At 35.4% G+C, this 20727-nt stretch overlaps 2 protein-coding genes across 4 annotated transcripts; one reads left to right on the top strand and one right to left on the bottom strand.

The window, feature by feature from the left end:
- Positions 1-2730: 2730 nt before the first annotated feature.
- LOC132641997 (uncharacterized) lies at positions 2731-11619 on the bottom strand. Of its 3 annotated transcripts, none has more exons than XM_060359190.1 (15): positions 11463-11619; positions 9521-9967; positions 8104-8181; positions 7793-7848; positions 6370-6489; positions 6144-6214; positions 5852-5945; positions 5543-5752; positions 4921-5172; positions 4624-4732; positions 4420-4487; positions 4207-4276; positions 4033-4107; positions 3828-3919; positions 2731-3118 (listed from the first exon to the last, which is right to left on the bottom strand). In XM_060359190.1, exons 2-15 carry the CDS (start codon positions 9821-9823, stop codon positions 3043-3045), a joined length of 1674 nt encoding a protein of 557 aa, XP_060215173.1. In that variant the 5' UTR covers positions 9824-9967; positions 11463-11619; the 3' UTR covers positions 2731-3042. The 3 variants fall into 3 exon arrangements, with proteins under 3 accessions (XP_060215173.1, XP_060215174.1, XP_060215175.1); XM_060359191.1 differs by lacking the exon at positions 11463-11619 and adding an exon at positions 11307-11455; XM_060359192.1 differs by lacking the exon at positions 11463-11619 and adding an exon at positions 10617-10641.
- A 4210-nt stretch (positions 11620-15829) lies between these two features.
- Positions 15830-17198, top strand: LOC132639947 (uncharacterized). The gene is made up of 2 exons (XM_060356323.1): positions 15830-16835; positions 17164-17198. The coding sequence occupies exons 1-2, from the start codon at positions 15830-15832 to the stop codon at positions 17196-17198; spliced, it is 1041 nt and encodes a 346-aa protein (XP_060212306.1).
- Positions 17199-20727: the final 3529 nt, after the last annotated feature.

The raw sequence follows: 20727 nt of genomic DNA, 5'->3' as shown, positions 1-20727 counted from the left end.
ATGAACTAGTAGATTGAATGTATTTAGAGATGCATCATATTGGTGAAAAGTTCTAGAATTAGTCTAGTCAATTCTTGTTCATGTAAGGAAACTGAGAAGTCAAAAATTAAATTTAGATACATGATGGGAAACACCTATACATATCCATGTATTTCTAGCCATTTTAATCAAGCAAAACTAGTGAACTATCATCTCTTCCTCTACTTCTCTTTTAGTGAGCTTTTGAGTGTTTGTTTTGTTGTCTTGCTCTTTCAAATTTCTAACATTTGGTACCAGAGACAGTGTGCTCGGCAGACAACTAACTGTAGAGAGAAGATGACTAACACTAATGTAACTCCATTCCAAGTTCCAATGACTACAGAAAACTATGGAAATTGGTGCATCAGAATGAAGGCTTTGCTTGGAGCCTATGATGTTTGGAAAATGGTGGAGAGCGGAGTTAATGAAGTGGAATATGACACTTCCACAAAGAAGAAAGATCAAACGGCGCCCACTCTCATCCATCAAAGTTTGGATGAAAAGATGTTCGAAAAGGTTGCAAATGCAAATGGCCACCTCCAAGCAAGCATGGAATAGTCTTCAAACTTTCTTTAAAGATTTAGTCAAGGAGAAAAAGGTTTGTCTCCAAAACTTAAGAGAAGAGTTTGAATTGCCGCAAAGGAAGAGACACGAAACATATTCGCAATATATATCAAGAGTGGCGCACTACAAAGAATCTGGTAATTTGTGACAAGTTTTGGCTGTCTATTGCACATTGAACTAGTTAAACCATAATTAAGCACCTACTGATCTTCTCATGCTATTCACTCAAGAGAAGAATTAAAGGAATAGGCCTTTTATTATTCAAAAAATTGTAGGGTGGTTCTTTTTTTTTTTTTTTTTTTGTCTCTTGCAACTACCTTATTGATATAGCGAGGTCTAGATCACTATAAAATTTTCTAATTGAACAAGTGATTTTCGTTCATTTTACACTATTCTCAATGGTTTGTAATGACTTATAGTGCATAGAGAAGGATGGATAGGCTTTCTATTTATTTGTATAAAAACTGAAATTGGACAATATTTACTTAAAAAAGTTAATGGTAATATTTTTTGACAAAAAATTCAAGCACTGTCAATCTCATTGTAGGTATACTATTTTAGCAATATATTTGATCTTCCAGTATACGCAGAAGTAATCTCGTCCGATCTTCTACATGAGCAAATATGTTTTAGTTTTGAGTGAGATATACTTGCCTTAAGAAATGTGCATTGGAGAAAAATAAGTTTTGTTGATTGATCAATTTAGCCAATTATTTTAGTGATACTTGTCGATTGATCTCAGAATTTTGATTGCCAAATTAAAGTCACATAAAGTTAAAGAACAAGAAGTTATTGGGAATCAAATATGGATTAATGCATTCTCGACTTTTTAGGCCTCGGGCCAATTTTTGGGGATTGTGGATGCTATTCTAAAGTTAATGAAATGTCATCAAACTGCCATGAGCACAAGTATACTATTTTAGCAATATATTTTAATTTCATGTTGTGTCGATTCTTGGAGGTTCATCCAAGAAATTTTTTTTGTGTGCTCGTAGTAATTGTATTGAAGGTTATAGTCAAATTGTTTAGCGTAGGATTTTGTTTTTGTTCATTGGCATGAAATGATGCCTGATTATATCCTCTTAAGGATATATTTAGAAAATTTGAATATCTTTAATTTAACTATTACTTGCATCAAATAATGTAAGTGCCTACGAGCTGACTTTTTGGAGTAAGATAGTAGAAAGGCAGATGACAGATTCGATTGGTACATCGTGTGAGTCGAATTATAATAGACACAATAACAACAAACCCAGTGTAATCCCAAAAGGGGTCTGGGGAGGATAGAGTGTAGTCAAACCTTACCCCTACCTTGGAAGGTAGAGAGGTTGTTTCCGATAGATCCTCGGCTCAAAGAAAAGCAAACCAAAGCAGTCGGGAAAAAGAAATGACAGAAGTGATGGCAAAATACGATATAAAGCATGACGAAACAGTCTGAAAAAATGGGACAATATCGTAACTACCACAAAATCATACTTTAAGTCGATAATCTAAGTACAAGAAACACATATAATAACATAAATCCAGGGGCAAGTGTATGTATATATGTTCTACTCAGATGTTTTGATTAATCTGAAATGAGTCCAAACTTTGACCTATTGGTCGTGAAACAGAGTATTTTTTTTTTTTATGTGCATAAAGTTTATGTTCATTTCTTTCTATGTTCTAATTAATTTGCACGTCATTATGATATCGTCTTTCATTGCAATACTAGAAATGTTTTCTATAATAATAATGAGCTCATATCTTTGGGTCCAAGGGTGAGATTTGATGGGGGCAGACACTACTCCAGGTTTTAGAATTGCATAGGATGATGACCAGAGAAGTTTAACAATTTCAGCTTTTAGAACTTGAGATAGTTACCAAAAAAAAAAAACTTGAGATTAAGGAAAAATGTGTTCTGAAGAAATTGAAGACAAATTGGTATAAAATATATCAAAGAAACATAGTGTATAAGAAGAAGAAAGAAGGCAACTTGCATTGTGAAGTGCACATAATTTACATCCATAGTTCTGTTTCAATGGTTATTACTCTTCTCATCTGCTTAGCAAAAGCTACTACCTATTTGTGTTTGGTTGCCAAAATCATTGACATTATTTACCTTAGAAAAATTGCAAACATGAAACTGAGAAAACAACTCAAGATCCAGAGAGAATAATACGCTGAAACTTTTAGTAAAAGTATTTCAAAGATTACTAATTATCCAATCAAATTCTAAAAATACATAAATACATTCATTACATGGAGAATGTTACAGAGATGGACTTTTTATTGCCACAGGAGACAAGACATTGTCTGAACAAATAAATAAATAATTACAAAAGAAAGTAGAAATAAACAAATGCCACTAACCTCATAACAAGAAAGAAAATAGGAGATTACAAGCTTCATATCCTGCAACTTGCTCCATAGCTTGGTTTAATTGATGAATCTTGAGTTGGAGCTCTAATGGATATAACACTAAGGTCGCTGATAAACATATTTTGTTCTAGGATCCACTATTAGGCCCTTCCCTCCATTCACTTCCAAATCGTGCCTGCAATCATAAGATGAGTAGTAGTTCAAATAGTCGTTACAAGAAGGGTTATGACCATTGCTACAGAGGCAGAACCAGAATATAAACTTGATGGGTTCTATCTTTATGTAAGCAGTTCAAGCGCTCGTTACAAGAAGGGTGATGACCGCCGCTGCAGAGGAAGACCAGAATTTAAACTTGATGAATTGATTATGCGCATATATATCTAAGTTCCATGTCAAAAACGTTAGGTTCAGGTGGACAGGTTGAACCAATGGAACTCATATTTCATCCTCCTTTGAGTTGCTACATGTGAAAGTGTGAGACACGCCAAGAAATTCAGCCTATAAGGACACAATAGCCACCCCAAAATAGGCAAGTAGTACCTATAATCGCCCCCCCGCCCCCCCCCCCCCCCCCCCCCCCCCCCCCCCCCAAAAAAAAAAAAAACAAACAAACCCAAAACAGCAAAATATGGACAACGCCTAACATTACCAATTATCCGCGTTGCACTCAAGCTCGTACATTTTTTGGGCAAACTGTGGTGTGCCAGCTTGCACGGACCTAGACTATTCCAACCGGGTAACTCTGCCCACCAAGGATTAGACAACTGGGAAAAAATCACTTCGTGTTTTTGTCTCTGTTGGAATTTGAACCTAAGACCTCATGGTTCTCCTTCCACTTCAATGACCAGTAAAAAAATGAACGACAGTAGGCGTGATAACTTAACTGGAACACAAAATCTGGAATTGTAAGCTGTTCACGAGGAACATAGCGGAAGAGTTGTAGAAGACGGTCAAGATATACTACTTTTTTCCACACCTGCAGATTAGTTCACCAGTAACAAGCTTTCAGAGAAATGAAGCTGAGTTTGTAAGCAAGTAATAATGCGATTAGCTAAAGGAAAAAAGGAAAGGTACTGAGAATATAAGTACCACACTATCGACAAAGAGTTGCATTGCAAAAATTGCAGACTTCAGCCCAAAGGTAGGGTGAAGAACATATATTGCCTGCTCACAGAAAAAAGAGATTTAGAAGGGGAAAAAAAACCAGGAGTAAGTTCCAGCTTCAGGGTTACGCTGGAAAAAAAAGGTGAAGGCATTGCATACATGAAGGTTACGCTGGTGTTTCCGTCCAAGTATTTGTTGTACTCTCTTCATCCATCCCAGATCTGGTTGCCTGTTCTTATACAACAAAACAAAATCCGGAAGCATCTATTTAAAAATACGGAAGACAACAAAATTCAACATGAGCTCTATGATGAGGTAATCTATCATAAGAACATGAGCCAATGAAAAGACGGGCCAAAAGATAATACTTACATCTGTAAAGACGCTGCAGAATGAAAATATACGATAGAGTAAGGCTTTTGAATCAAAGGCTCAAACTCCTGAAACGCGACAAGTAGATCAACTAATTACTGCCAAATCATGCAGGAAAAAATTGAAGTAAAGCAAATTATTGAATCATCAAATTGCTATCGATTAGATCTAATGCAATATATTTTTAGCAGAAATTATAACTACCTTTACTACGTATAGAATAAATCTCTCAAGGTCAAGGCATCTTAGCAGGAAATGCGCTCCCACGACTACCATAACTGGACGACCCTCACTATCAACCCCTCCTCGGTAACTGAAAACATAGAAATAAGCAACATAAGTTTAACATAAGACAGGTGAAACTTTTTAATGAATATGTTAATAGCACTTCAGTTATCTATCAGTCATGTTAATTTAACAAAACCTTTGCATGCAATCGGGTAGTTGTGTTTTACCAAAAACAATGTTTGCAAAGACATAATTTACAAAAACTCTGCTTACACGATTTTCATTTCTGCAATTTCTGAAAGATTCAGAGAATTTGCTTTTGCAAGATATCTAGAGTGAAGGGAATATTCTTCTGCAGCTGATAAAGGAGGTCCCCCAAGATCACCATATCCAAGGATTTTAAAGCAGTTCCAACTATTTTGTGCTTGGGTTGTTTTTTCCCATTGTTCTCTGCGTCGCTGATCTGGATCTTTGATCAGGGACATAAAAGCAGGATCCAAAAACGCATCCAAGTAGGATGAACTCCTGCTTAAGAAAAACGTTTTTAGGCAGGCTTAATGATATATATATATATATATATATATATATATATATAAAGGCATATGCCACACAAATAAGATTTCAACATGTAGAAATCAGATGAGGAACAACAATAATAGAACTTTTCATCAAAGTAATATTACATCATAAATGTCACAGGAAGTATCTTTCTTCATGTAATTTCTTTGTCGATTTCATACTACTGTAACACACACAGATTCAAAAAGTTGGGGGAGATATAAAACAATGAAACCAGTTTTTAAGTTCTGACCGACTTTAACACTTCAACTGTATCCTGCAAGCCCACTGTTCATATGATGTTTGTTGTGAATGAACTGCTTAGTTCATCACTAACCTTCTGGACAAACCAACATTGCTGACAGATAGATCAACAGAGGCTTGGGGGGTCCTTGGACTAGAACTTTTTGAATTTGGCAACGGTTTAATTCTTATTTTACGTTCAGCTGTAGTTGTCTCTCCATTCTCATCCCCAACATCTGCAGGAAGTTTTAATCGGGCAATTTCCTCCTCGTGATTATCCCGAGGGAAGTAGAGAGGAAGCAATCTGCAAAATAAAGATACTGTGAGTTTTAACAGCAAAACAATATACACAGAATTCCTGCATCCCCTCCAATATTGGCAGAAAACAATGTACTAAGTATACCTTTTATATATCTCCGTGTCGGATGAAGTAGTTGTACAGAAAACGACTGCCTCTATTTTATCTTTCTGTTTCTCAAGAAACCGTCGTACAGTTCCTAATCAAAGAAACAAAAGATGGAGTTCAAGAAGTGGCAGATAAAACATTTAAACAAATTGTTAATATAAAGAATCTTTCTGATGGAGATATCATAGTTCTTTAGAGTCTCAGCAAAGAAAGAATTATCTTTATCTTTAATTTGAAAATAAAATAACGAACAAATAAGCACTTGATCAAGAGCAGAGAGATATCTCACTTATTGCAACATGAGCAGCTGGTTCTCGCGGATAATTCTTGGCTTCGGTATAGATACAGCCCATCGCAATGCTGCACCACATAAACCAACATAGTAAGTAGCTTTTTAAAAATATTTGACCCCCTAAAATCAAAATGAAATCAAGGGACTGGCTCTCCCTTTTTCCTTTTAATAAACAAAATCACGGCAGTAATAACAAACCGCAGAAATATGACCATTAGACAACCTCTGTAGCCCATTTTCTATAAGAAGTTCAAGGCAAGAGCGATAGCAATGACTTAGAGCATTCTCGGCAGCAGTGTGGTATTTTACAGCGTACTTCGGACCAACAGTGTGAATGACCCTCCTGCACATGAAACACAATCAGCAAGGCTTATAATGCTGCATTTTTTCCCATGCTAAAACTGTGATGAAACATCATGAACTAAGTCCAAAGGGAAAGAGAACATTGAGTATTTTCTTTTTCTTTTTTAATATCTTAATTAAATGTAATTTACTTATTTCTTTTCTTTAATTAACTATAATTTACTAGTAGCTAAATATGGTGATACAGGAATGCGTTTACTACTACTACTGCTGCTCAACACCCAGCCATCACCATTCAAATTAAAAATTGTTAAGCGATGTCACCATTTTTCTTATCTGTAAAGTGTAAAAAGTTAGATACATAGAAGCTTGATGACTTCAGTTCTCATCCGCTTCTCTGAAAAATACATTATAGTAAGGCTAAAAGCATTAAATTGAGATGTCGTACTGCCTCCTAAGTCCTAACCACGATTGAAGATTTATTTAAACTCTCACATTATCAGATACTTATTTAGATAATCCAACACAAGTGCTGTTTGTGATCATGCAACAAGTTATCAATAAGCCAGACATCATTGCAACTTGGCTTCATATAAAAAAATTCCATAACCAACTCATACATACGTATTATGATATTCCGGAAATGGTATGCAGGTGGTACCTCAATGTACATATGCTCTTTTTTCCTTACTGAAGACCAGCTTAGCTATTCACAGTTTCTACTTCTATTTCTTTTACTATGTGAATATACTCGAAAAGTGGATATCGATGGAACCAGCTAAATTTCGTAGGGAGATCTCCAAATACGATCACAGGTACGCCAGTCCAAAGGTGTGATACCATGATTACTGAATGTATTAAAAGGAGCAAAAAATCACATGGACGAAAGTTGTCTCGAAAGACATAGAATTTCTTTGAATTCTATACAGACTTAGCGAATAATAGAACACAATGAAAAGCAAAGCATCTGACAACCAGTTGCAGTTAAGGCTAGTTGTTGGTGCATTTACACTGGGCCCGATTTTTGACAGGAATCATTTAAGTTTGGTTGAGTTCGTATGACAATGCAGGGATAGATGTGAGATTGAGAGAATCCCTAACTTTAAGGAATCCACGATTTGTCCTACAAGACAAATAATTGAGTACAGAATAAACTATGCCCAGATGGAGTAGAATAGATGTAGGCTATTCACATAGCTGACTTCGACTAGTTTGGGATTTAAGAGCGATCGCTATTGCAAATGAAAAGATAAGGTATTGCAGATCAACTAACGAAGCCGTCAGTTACAAACATACTCAATTATAATGCACAGAGTAGATAAAAGTAACCCGATATCACTCACCTAGCAGGAAGATCATAAGCATTGGTAACTTTTGCCATTCCGGTCCGGCAGCCTCCCTACAAAGTAATGTAAACCATATATAATATTTCAAGTGTCAGCATTATAAGTTGAATACAAGGGTAAACATTTGGAAAAGGCGTTATATAGCATCCTTAAGCTGGAACAAACAGAAAGTACAGAAACAAATGTAAAGAAACAATTTGAGGTTTAATTGGTTGCCACAAGTTATGCTTCTGACCCTATTCGGGAACCAGTTCAGGAAATAAGTTCTAAAAAAATCTGGAAAACATATGACACATAGAGGAACCTACGAGAGTAGCACATTCTTCTGCAAGACCAGGTCCAGCTGCAGCATGCAATCCAGGGCTGCTGTGCGCTTCATCTAAATTCTGTTGAGCACAAAATTTAAGTATAATTGTCAACAATTCCACTGACAGAATAAGTGTTTTCTTGATGTAGTTACTTGCAACAATCAAAATAGCATTGGTCTCTACATTTCTACAAACATCCTTATTATTGCACAAAATACAACGAGCTCAGACAGATCTTAACTATATGGTATGTATGGAAACTATTTAATAATCACATTGGCCGGCCTTATAATCTTTTGGTAAGATGTAGAGTAAGACACATACTGGCAGGAAAAACAGACAACATTATCCAATAGCCTACATATACATGCTTCAGTTTTAGGTACTTCCTGGTTATGATGATAAACTTGCAAAGTAGAAAGAGAATGCAAATTTGAATTGATATTCCTCCTCCCATTGTTAGTGGAAGTGGATAAAGTACCCCAACCCTACTCTCCCCCATCCCTTAAAAGAACTAGAAACAGGATTGGAAAATATTCCACCTTTTTGGATGTTTAAAGTCTTCTGCCTTTTTTTTTTTTTTTTTTTAAAATAATGGTGGTGTCCAGACCAACTGCGCGCACCTCAACTATTCCACCGTGCACCTGCTACCTCCCACCAGTACAGATACGGGTAACTCTGCCCCCAAGGGTTAGGTAGATGAAAAGAAATCCCCTGGTCTCTAAGGTTTGAACCCACTTCATTAACCATGACCACTCCCTTGGATGCTAGAATCTTTAGGTTTCATTTGGTAGGAGTATTAAAGAAAATAATACTGGTATTAGCTTTGGATTTATTTAATCCCTTGTTTGGTAGTTTTCTCAATCTATGTATAACTAATACATATATTAGTTATATCACCCTATTCGGTACTCTGCCTCTACATAGTAAACCATGGCATTAACAATACCAGTACTATTCCTATTCTAATACACTCGATTCATTTAAAACAACAGACCAAACAATCGATAAAAGACAATGCCAGCATTACTAATACACCCTAATTAGTACTATTCTTATACACCCTACCAAACGACCCCTTAAAGTCTTAGCTCAAGAAAAAGCATATAACTTGAAGCATCCCCTACTCCAAACAGTATTAAACTTGAATCAGACACACAAATAAGCTACTTGGAACTCAAAATTTTCAATGAAACCCAAAATCTTTAGCTAATTTGTTGGCTGCAAGTTCATGTCTCTGCCACCATCTTAGATGGACTGATGCAAGCCAACAAACTATTTAATCTCTTACTCTCCACATTAAAAAAGCAAATTATACACATTGCACATCCACGTAGGAAGCAATTACCAGGCATGTCCAGAGACCACATCAAAATAAACACAAACACAATAGAGTTATCTAGAAGTTACTTCTCACCTCATTTGTAGAGTTAACAACGGCATCTACCTCGAGATTCCAGGGGTCTCCTCTCCACAGGTATATCTTGGAGTTAATCTCATGATCCACAGGAAACTTGGAAATGATACCATTTGCATTGCCCTCAGACCCAGAAGCAGATGATAAAGGATCCTTATAGTCGGAATTGGGATCTTCGTTCTCATACAAGTACCTAATATCAGAATCAATCCAACGGGGAACTTGGTCAAGTGTCACCACAGAATCTCCACTATCAGTAGGTACCCCGCCTCGTGTAGTAGTAGTTCCTACAGGCCTATACATAATTTGCTTTCTCTTAACTCCGATTTCACTTCCTATTCCTTCATATAGAACAGAATATTCTCCTTTATTCGATTACAGCTAAAGTCAAACACATACTGAAATCTCAGTAACCCCACATGCATTCATCAAAAGAACTTGAATCTCCTGGAAAGAACAGGCAGTATTACATAACTTTGTGTAAAGGACACAAGAACATAAAAAATTAGGCTGGAAATAGGATAATTTTCAATAAAAATCAAACCTTTGCATCTAAAATAACTCATCATACTGAACTAACCCTCAATTCCCACAAATTTTATGAGCAAAAATATCATTACTACTAGATCAAAATCAAAAACCCTGATAATTTCCAATAAAAGTCGAACCTTTGCGTCTAAATAAACTCATCATACTGAACTAACCCTCAATTCCCACAAATTCAATGAAAAGATATATTCATTATCGCTGAATCAAATCGACAACCCTGACACTTATTTTCAAACATAGTTGGAATCTAAAGCAACCCCCTTTAAAAATTAGACCAAGAAATTATACCATTGATCAAACTTAACAAAATTAGAACCTCAACAGATCCATACCTACAGAACTAGAAGTTCTTCCACGGATTCAAAATCAAAGGCTCATACTCACAAAGTATTGTTCAATTTTTTTATCCTCTCGACACGTAAAAGCTAAAAACAGCCTTACTAGATACATAATTTTTCTTCTCTTAACTCCGATTTCACTTCCTATTCCTTCATAAAGAACAGAATATTCTCACTTTGTTCGATTACAGCTAAAGTCAAACACATACTGAAATCTCAGTAACCCCACGTGAGTTCTGCCAGAAGAAGCGTAATCCCCTAGAAAGAACAGAAAGTATTACACAACTTTATATAAGGCTCGAGATAGATATAATTTCCAATAAAAATTGAACCTTTGCATCTACATAACTCATTACTATGAACTAAACCTCAATTCCCACAAATTCAGTATTACACAACTTTATATAAGGCTCGAAATAGAGATAATTTCCAATAAAAATTGAACCTTTGCATCTACATAACTCATCATACTAAACTAAACCTCAATTCCCACAAACTCAGTATTACACAACTTTATATAAGGCTCGAAATAGAGATAATTTCCAATAAAATTTGAAGCTTTGCATCTACATAACTCATCATACTAAACTAAATCTCAATTCTCATAAATTCAGTATTACACAACTTTATATAAGGCTCGAAATAGAGATAATTTCCAATAAAAATTGAACCTTTGCATCTAAATAACTCATTATACTGAACTAACCCTCAATTCCCACAAATTCAATGAGAAAAAAACCATTATTAGTTTATTACTATATCAAATCAACAACCCTGACAAGTATTTTCAAACCCCATATAAAATTAAACCAAGAAATACTATCATTGATTAAACTTTACAAGGAGAAAGAAAAAAAAAATCAAACTTTACAAATTTAGAAACTCAACAGAGCCTATACCTACAAATCCCAATTTAGAAGTTCATCCATGGATTCAAAATCATAGGTCCATACACCCCACAAAGCAACCAAAAAAAAAAAAAAAACTAATATATCAAGAACATGATTAACAAAAACATATAAAATAAATGGGTATTTTTTCAAGAAAATTATTACCTGTAAATAGATGTGAAATTTCAAGAAGAGAACTATTTTGTGGGGTCTTATTAATGAGTTAAAGCCAAAAATAGAGACTCCCTTTGAAGGTGGGGGAGTGGATTTGCTAAATTGTGGAATTTTTTTTCTTTAACTTATTATTGTGGGGTTGTTTTGTCATTTTTTGTTTCTTGTAATCACTGTTAAAATATATATATATATATATATATATATATATTTTTTTTATTTATTTATTTATTTTTAATTATTTTTTTTTAATTATTTTTTTTATGTGCCCTCTGAATTCTTGCTAGAGTTTCAAATAAGGACCCTTATGAATATTCCCTTCTTCTTGCTTTTTTTACGGTAAAAAAAAAAATGGGTTTTCCCTAAAAGGGGCTGTAAAAGGTATTGAGAATTACACACAAATTTATTACTCCCCATCTGATATAGTTTGATTCGGTACGAAATTTAAGAAATAAAAAAAAATTGTGTCTAAAATAGGTTAAATATATTTATATGTTTATAAATCATCTCGTTAAGCGTAAAAAATTAAATTAAATTGTTATCAAATAAAAAAATATATCATTCTTATTGAGACTGATCAAAAAAAGTATGTCACATAAATTGGGACAAAGAGTAGGTCCAAGAGACCAAGATTCTTAACATTTAACCATATCACTGTTTAAGCCAAAAAAAAAAAAAAAAGGAACAATATCACTGTAAATTCTTTTTTTTTTTTTTTTTTTGGGTAAGATTATAATCATAATCATAATGAAATTGAAAAAAAGAAGAAAGATGATCATGCAATCTTAATAGGCAATCACTTTAATTACTAATGTTGGCTCCGTTTTCTAATATATCATCAGGATGTCGTTTGTTAAAAGCTTCAAGAGAATGTAACATTTTACCACGTTTTTACTTACTACAGTCGTACAAAATTATCACCTATCACCATCATTAACCTCCCTCTCAACTAAACGTGGCAACCGGTTTGGCCTTACCGATTTTAACCGGTAACAGGACCGGTTAAACAGGAACCGGTAGAACCGGTTAACCGGTTAACCGTGTAATGGTTTACCGGTCCGGTTCTAATATTTTGGAAACCGGAACCGATTAAACCGGTAAAACCGGAACCGGACCGGTTAAACCGGTTTAACCAGTAAAAATTTAAAAAAAAAAAAAAAAAAAACGAAAGAGTCGTTGGGCTTAATGGACCGTTGGCAACGGTCCATTTGCAAAAAAGGTCGTTGCCAAACGGTCAGTTTTTTAATTTTTGGCCCCCAATTTTTTTTTTTTAACACTTTAACCCATCCCCACCCCTATATAAACCCTTTTTCATTTTCATTTTGATGCACATCAATTCACTCTTCTTCATCTTTCTCTCAAATCTCAATCTCTCAATTATAGTTACTTTGCAATAATTAGCCACAAAGTCTTATTATAGTTTCAACTTTCAATTATTAATTTTGCAATTATAATATTGTTGGTGGAGTTGGTAATTTTGCAATAATCCGAAGTAACTTTGGTGGATTTGCAATTCTAGCTGCCTTCACTTTGTTGGAAATTAATCCGACAATTTGGTACCTTCGTTCCAACTCTATCTTTATTTTTCGCAATTTAATTCTAGCAATTTATTTTTCGCAATTTAATTTACGCAATTTAATTCTAGCAATTTAATTTGTTGTAATTTATTTTATTGTGATTTATTTGATTGTGATTTAAATTAATTCTATTTAATAATGTCAAAGAGATTAAGACGTGGTGCCGGTAGTAGTAGTCGTACTGTTAGGGGTGCGCTTAATGAGGAAACATTTGTGGAAGAAACACCTAATTTAGGTATTGATGTTGGTGGAAATAATCCACTTTTAGGTCATGAGGCAATGCAACAACATTTTACCGACACTTTTAATGAAGACTTAGATAATGATGATGATGATGAAACACAACCCCCGAAAATCCCATAGGAGATACATGTCCTGCACAATCACATACACAAGACAAACCGCCTAGAACTCGTAAGCCAACAGCTAAAGTTTGGAAATTTATGACTAAAAATAGGGAAAACCAAACAGCTACGTGTACCCTATGTGGACAAGTATTTAGTTTTAAGCAAGGAACTGGTAAGGATGGTGAAACGGGTACACTAAATGGTCATATAAGAACCAAACATATGGATATTTGGGGAGAACAAACGGGTTCAAATGTGGGGGGGATTCAAATGACGATAGACCCACGAACTGGTAGAAATTTTAAGTATGACAAGAAAAAAGAACGCGTAGAAATAGCTAAAATGGTAGCTTATGATTGTTTACCATTTTCCTTTCCCTCGGGTTTGGGATTTGTTACTTACATTCAACGTTGTTATAACCCGTTATTTGAGGGTATTCCTAGAAGTACTTGTAGAGCCGATGTTATAGATTTGTTTAAAAAATATAAATTTTATTTGCGCCATGTATTTAATTCTTTAAATTGTAATGTTTGTCTTACCGCTGATTTGGGTCTTAGTATTAACCATTTAGATTTTTTTGCTATTACATGTCATTGGGTTGATGACAACTGGGTTATGCAAAAAAGAATTATAGCTTTTTTATATGACGAAGGAAAAGGTCGTCACGATGGAAAAATTTTAGCCGATTCAATGTCTACTATAATGAGATTTTTTAACATTTATAGAAAAACAATTTGTATTGCTTTAGATAATGCTTCTAATAATATATAAATATATATAGTATATAGTATATATATATATTAAGTTATACATATATATAAGTATATGTAAGTTATACATATATATGTATACGAAAAACACTATTCTGTATTGCTGACTTGCTGTTAGGCTGTTAGTCAGTAAATATTTAAACTTTAATTATAAAGTTATATAACATATGAAAATATAGCTACAATATACAAATAAATACTATAATATATATATATAATACAAAAAACAAAAAAAAAATAGTTTAAGACCGGTTCCGGTTTGGACTTTAAAACTGGTAAACCGGAACCGGTTAGGCGGTTCCGGTTTTGGAACCTGAACCGGCCGGTTTCCTAACCGGTTCCCGGTCCGGTTCCGGTTGGAACCGGTTAACAGGCATACTCTCAACAGGTGAAAGCTAAAAACAATCTACTACTCCCTCTGTCTAATAATAAGTGTCATTTTAAGAAATCAAAATATAATTTTTTTTTTTTTTTTAATTTTACCCTTAGATAAAAATAACAAATTAAAATAATATTTAAATGATAATTAAAAAAGACACTTAGTAATTTAGTATTATTGGATTCTTAATGTCAAAAGGCATGCTCTAATCAAGAGAAAAAAGTAATTTATTTTTATTATATAGGGATAATTTAGTAAATTTCATATTGCATTATTGATTTTTTAATATGAGTGTTTTTGGCTAAGGTAATACTTATTATGAGACGGAGAGAGTATTAGATAAGCCAACAAGTAAAGCAGTAATATATACAGATGAAATAGTTTTATCTCCTTTTTAGAAAAGTCAAATCCTTATCCAATTCTCCCCACGGTTAACTTCTAATTAAGCTTTAGAGAATTAAATAGCAACGGAAGTGAAGACAACCAAAAATTAGATAATGGCAGAGCGGTTTGTGATTGAGTGATAAAGTAATAACAAACTTTGCGACATTTTTTTTTTTTGTTGAAATTGAATCATTACCTCCCATAGATACAAAAATTGATCAAAGAAAGAAGGAAGAGAAGATTGATAAAGAAGAGAAGGAAGAGAAAGGGTTAGAATGAGAAATTGGGTTATCAGTTCAATTGATGTCTAATTTGGTAAAGCATATTCGGATTTGGGCTTAAGACTGACTTGGGCCACTACACGAATGGGCTGATTTCATTTCTGCATACAGCGTGGCCCAAGCAAAGCATAGCTGAGGAATCAAATTGTTATTTTATTTCTAGAACTTTCCTTATACGTGTATATAGTCCAAAATAGTTTGTTACAACGTTAAATATAGCATCCAATCATAGGCTAACAGATGTATAGGATAATTTTTTTATTCCTTTGTCTTGTAGTAGAGTACATTTGTATAAATACGCACACAATGGGATGAAATAAACATCAGAAAATTCTCCACAATTCAGTCTCTTTTCCTAAATTTCTACATGGTATCAGAGCAATTCTAAGATCTGAATACAAACTTCTCAACCTAATCCTCATTTTTTTACTCATTCTTCATCTCCTTTCATCTCAATGTCTGCATTAACTGAGAACTCATCTGCTGGAGCAACTTCTGGAAATGGAGGAACTGGTGTCTTGGATCAGACCAGTCCTTATTTCCTTCATGCTTCTGACTCACTGGGGATGACTCTAGTCATCACACCTTTTGATGGAAATGGCTATGGTGCTTAGAGAAGGTCCATGCTCATAGCACTCTCAGCTAAGAACAAGCTGGGATACATTGAAGGAGACTCAACCATTCCTTCATCTGATACTCCTGAGTTCAAGTTATGGAGTAGATGTAATGATATGGTAACTTCCTGGCTGCTGAACTCTCTATCAAAAGAGATAGCAGGAAGTGTTATTTACTCCAAATCTGCAAAAAAGCTATGGAAAGACCTTGAAGACAATTTTGGACAACCCAATGGAGCATTACTCTACCACTTGCAAAAGGAACTAGCTGATTTAGTGCAGGGTTCATCAGACATTGCTGGTTATTGCACAAAGATGAAGAAAATCTGGGATGAGCTTGACACTTTATACACCAAAGTGACATGCTCTTGCAACTATAACTGTGGAGGTAAGGAAAAAATGAACAAAGCTTTGCAAGATGAAAGGCTAGTTCAATTTCTCATGGGCCTCAATGATGTGTATGCACCTGGAAGAAGTAATATTCTCATGATGTCACCTTTGCCTAGTGTAAATCTTGCTTATTCACTCTTGATGCAAGATGAGAAACAAAGGGAAAGTTTTATGAACACTCACTTTCCTGGTAACTCTAGTTCTTTCATGGCAGCTCAACAAAACCCTATGATAAATGCTAATAGTTCTGTTCCTGCAAACTCTAACTCTTTTATGGCAAGTCAACAGTACCCTATAATGCAGAGGACTTCTAACTCTGACTTTAGAGGAAAGAAGAACAATTTAGTGTGTTCAAATTGCAAGAAGTCAGGTCATTCAGTGGACAAATGTTACAGGATCATAGGGTTCCCAGGTGACTTCAAGTTTACTAAGAGTACCAAGAATCAAGGAGCTGTGAAAGGAAATGCAGCAATGACAACACCTGGACAAAATGGTGGTGAAACTTCTCAGGGAGGAAACAATTCCATCTCCCAGGATCAGTTTTTGCAAATGATGCAGTTGTTCCAGAATGCCATACAGAATACAACATCCTCAGATGCTCATGCAAATGTCATTCAGTGTGCTGGTAACATATTCAAGGACCCAGTGGCCTATCTCAAACACATTAACTCTAATTCCTGGATAATTGATTCTGGAGCCTCAGAACACATGTCCTTTTCTCCCAAATTTTTTTATCTTTCTCACCCCTTTAAAAACACCAGTGTTTATCAAATTACCTAATTCATTTAGGGTCAAAGTCACACATGCAGGATCTGTAAAAAAATTCCCAGATCTGATTTTTGCAGAATGTCTTGCTAGTCCCTACTTTTAGGATCAACTTAATTTCTGTTCATAAATTCTGCAAACAATTTTCATGTCATCTAAGTTTTTCTCATACTTCTTATTTTATGCAGGACCTTTCAATGAAGACCCCTCTGGTTCTTGGTGAAGCAAGAGATGAGTTTATGTATTGCCTTTTACTATCAATCAGTCCGAGAGTTTCTTTAAGTTTAGTGTTTCTTTAAGTCAATGTAGTGCTGTTTCTAGTTGTTTTCCAATTCCTGTAAGCAATCAATTTGATGTAACCTTGTGGCACATTAGGTTGGGGCATTTGCCTTTTAATTCAATGAAGAAGTTCAGTTTCATTTCCCATTCTGATTCCATTGATTGTGCTTGTGAAATTTGCCCTTTGGCAAGGCAAACCAAGTTACCATTTCGAGTTAGTTCCATTAAAACAAAATCTATCTTTGAATTAATTCATATTGATACTTGGGGCCCTTACAAAACACCTACCTACAATGGATATAGATACTTCCTTACTATAGTAGATGATTTTAGTAGGGCAACCTGGACATATCTTTTACGTGCCAAGAGTAATGCTTTTCCTATGCTTAAGTACTTCATGGCTATGGTTGAAAGACAATTTGGGGCCAAGATTAAGTGTATAAGGTCGGATAATGCTCTAGAACTAGGAAGTGGAAGTACTATAGCCGAATTCTTTGCTTCTCGAGGAATAGTGCATCAAACATCTTGTGTAGCAACCTCTCAACAAAATGGAATTGTAGAGAGGAAACATAGACATTTGCTAGAAACCTCAAGGGCACTCCTACATCAATCTAAACTACCTATCTCTTATTGGGGAGAATGCCTTCTCACATCCACCTTCTTGATAAACAGATTTCCTTCTTCTGTTTTAAATGGTAAAACCCCTCATGAACTTGTCTTTGGTCATCCACCTGATTATAGTTTTCTTAAGTGTTTTGGATGTCTCTGTTTTGCCTCTACTCCAGCCCACAATAGACTGAAATTTCAACCTAGAGGTGTGCCTTGTGTCTTTCTAGGATATCCCCCTGGAAAGAAGGGATACAAAGTCATGGAGTTAAAGTCCATAAAGGTTTTCATATCCAGAGATGTTCATTTTCATGAACACTCTTTTCCTTTTTCTTCTAGATCCAACACTCCTACTGTCACCACTCCTACAACACCAATTCCTGTCCCAGATGAATCACCTGCTACCCTTCAATCTAATCCCCCTGTTGATACAACACCTGATCCTCCTAATCATGATTTTTTTGATCTTCATCACTCACCTAGTCCATCACCTACTCTTCCTAATCCTGCACCAGCTGTTATACAAGATCCAGTGGACACATCTCCTGCTGCACCTACAAGACAATCAGAGAGGGTCCACAAAAGGCCTACATATCTTGATGACTATGTTTGTAACTCTATTTTCCTCACTGACCTGGATGCTACTTGTTTTGTTGTTTCTTCACCTGCCCCTGTGTTTTCCTTTACTGCATTATCTGATTCTAATCAATTGCTTCTTAACTCTATTTCCTCTATCATTGAACCTACATCATATGAACAAGCTACTATGCACCCTGGTTGGCAGAAAGCCATGAATTCTAAGATTAAAGCTCTAGAAGCTAATCACATATGGGACTTAGTGTATTTGCCTATTGGAAAGAGGGCATTACCCTGTAAATGGGTTTTCAAAGTTAAGCAAAAGTCAGATGGGACTCTTGAACGATTAAAAGCTAGATTGGTGGTAAGAGGAGACATACAAAGAGCTGGGATTAATTTCAATGAAACTTATTCCCCTGTTGTCAAGATGACAACCATCAGGTGTATCTTAGCAGTTGTAGTTAAGAAGGGTTGGAGGTTATCTCAATTAGATGTAAACAATGCCTTCTTGCATGGGGATTTGCAAGAAGAAGTTTACATGAAGGTTCCACCCGGTATGACTACCCCCTCTACCGGTCAGGTTTGCAAGCTTAAGAAATCATTATATGGCTTGAGGCAAGCCTCTAGACAGTGGTATGCACGATTAGCAGCAGCCTTACACTTCAAGGGTTATTCTTCTTCTTTAAATGACTATTCACTATTCTTTAAGCATTCAGGTGATTCTGTTTCAATTGTGGGTGTTTATGTTGATGACGTTATATTAAATGGGAATGATGAGTTAGAATTGACGCAACTCAAGCAATTTCTACATGCAGAGTTCCAAATAAAGGATTTAGGGGACGTACATTATTTCCTTGGGCTTGAAATTATCCGAGAACATCATGGTTTGATGGTAAGTCAAAGGAAATTCACTCTTGAGCTTTTAGCTAAGTTCAACTGCGACCATTTGAGATCTGTTTCATCTCCTTTGGACCCATCTTGCAAGTTATCTGCCATGGAAAGTGATTCATTAGCTGATCCTACAGTCTACAGAAGATTAGTAGGTAAGCTAAACTACCTTACACACACAAGACCTGACCTGAGTTTTGCTGTTCAACACCTTTCACAATTTATGCAATCTCCAAAGGTTCCTCATTTCTCTGCTGCATTGCGTGTGTTGAGATACTTATGTTTAGACCCAGGTCAAGGGCTTTTCATAAGATCTGATTCATCCTTTTCTCTACTCGCTTTTTGTGATGCCGATTGAGCATCGTGTGTGGATTCCCGACGTTCTATCAGTGGTTACTTCATCAGTCTTGGCGGAGCTCCCATTTCGTGGAAATCTAAGAAACAGATTTCCGTCTCTTTGTCCTCCGCGGAGGCTGAATATAGGTCGATGCGTCGTGTAGTGGCAGAATTGACTTGGATCAATCGACTTCTGTCCAATCTGTCTGCGTCACCTTCACTACCCATTCCGGTTCACTCCGACAGCCAAGCTGCCTTGCACATCGCTAAAAACCCGATTTTCCATGAAAGAATAAAGCATGTCGAATTAGACTGCCGCAACAGTTCTTATCCGGTTTGATCTCTCTCAATTTTGTGCCATCTTCTTCACAGTTGGCAGATATTTTCACAAAATCACTATCTGGACCATCGCACAATAGCATTCTTCGCAAGTTGGGTATTTCTTCGATCCCCTCCAACTTGAGGGGGGGTGTTGAAATTGAATCATTACCTCTCATAGATACAAAAATTGATCAAAGAAAGAAGAAAGAGAAGATTGATAAAGAAGAGAAGGAAGAGAAAGGGTTAGAATGAGAAATTGGGTTATCAGTTCAATTGATGTCTAATTTGGTAAAGCATATTCGGATTTGGGCTTAAGACTGACTTGGGCCACTACACGAATGGGCTGATTTCATTTCTGCATACAGCGTGGCCCAAGCAAAGCATAGCTGAGGAATCAAATTGTTATTCTATTTCTAGAACTTTCCTTATACGTGTATATAGTCCAAAATAGTTTGTTACAACGTTAAATATAGCATCCAATCATAGGCTAGCAGATGTATAGGATAATTCTTTTATTCCTTTGTCTTGTAGTAGAGTACATTTGTATAAATACGCACACAGTGGGATGAAATAAACATCAGAAAATTCTCCACAATTCAGTCTCTTTTCCTAAATTTCTACATTTTTCGTAGATATTCACTTGCACTGAATTAAAAATGCAAAAAGGAAAAAGAAAGAAAGATGACTAAGCAATCCTATTAGGGCAGTAACCTTAACTGTAACTTAGTCATTTATAAGGATACAGA

Source organism: Lycium barbarum, chromosome 5, assembly GCF_019175385.1.
Source record: "Lycium barbarum isolate Lr01 chromosome 5, ASM1917538v2, whole genome shotgun sequence".
Lineage (NCBI taxonomy): Eukaryota > Viridiplantae > Streptophyta > Magnoliopsida > Solanales > Solanaceae > Lycium > Lycium barbarum.
Note: the sequence above shows the minus strand (reverse complement) of the source record. Positions and strands in the feature narration are given on the sequence as shown.

Bases quoted from the DNA above. Each gene is read 5' to 3' on its own strand.
- LOC132641997 (XM_060359190.1), bottom strand. From the start codon at position 9,823: ATGTATAGGCCTGTAGGAACTACTACTACACGAGGCGGGGTACCTACT. The intron at 4,488-4,623 runs GTAGTTATAATT...GTCGCGTTTCAG, and splicing joins TTATTCTATACGTAGTAAAG to GAGTTTGAGCCTTTGATTCA. The intron at 3,920-4,032 runs GTACTTATATTC...ACTAATCTGCAG, and splicing joins AACTCTTTGTCGATAGTGTG to GTGTGGAAAAAAGTAGTATA.
- LOC132639947 (XM_060356323.1), top strand. From the start codon at position 15,830: ATGCTCATAGCACTCTCAGCTAAGAACAAGCTGGGATACATTGAAGGA. The intron at 16,836-17,163 runs GTAACATATTCA...TATTTTATGCAG, and splicing joins AAATGTCATTCAGTGTGCTG to GACCTTTCAATGAAGACCCC.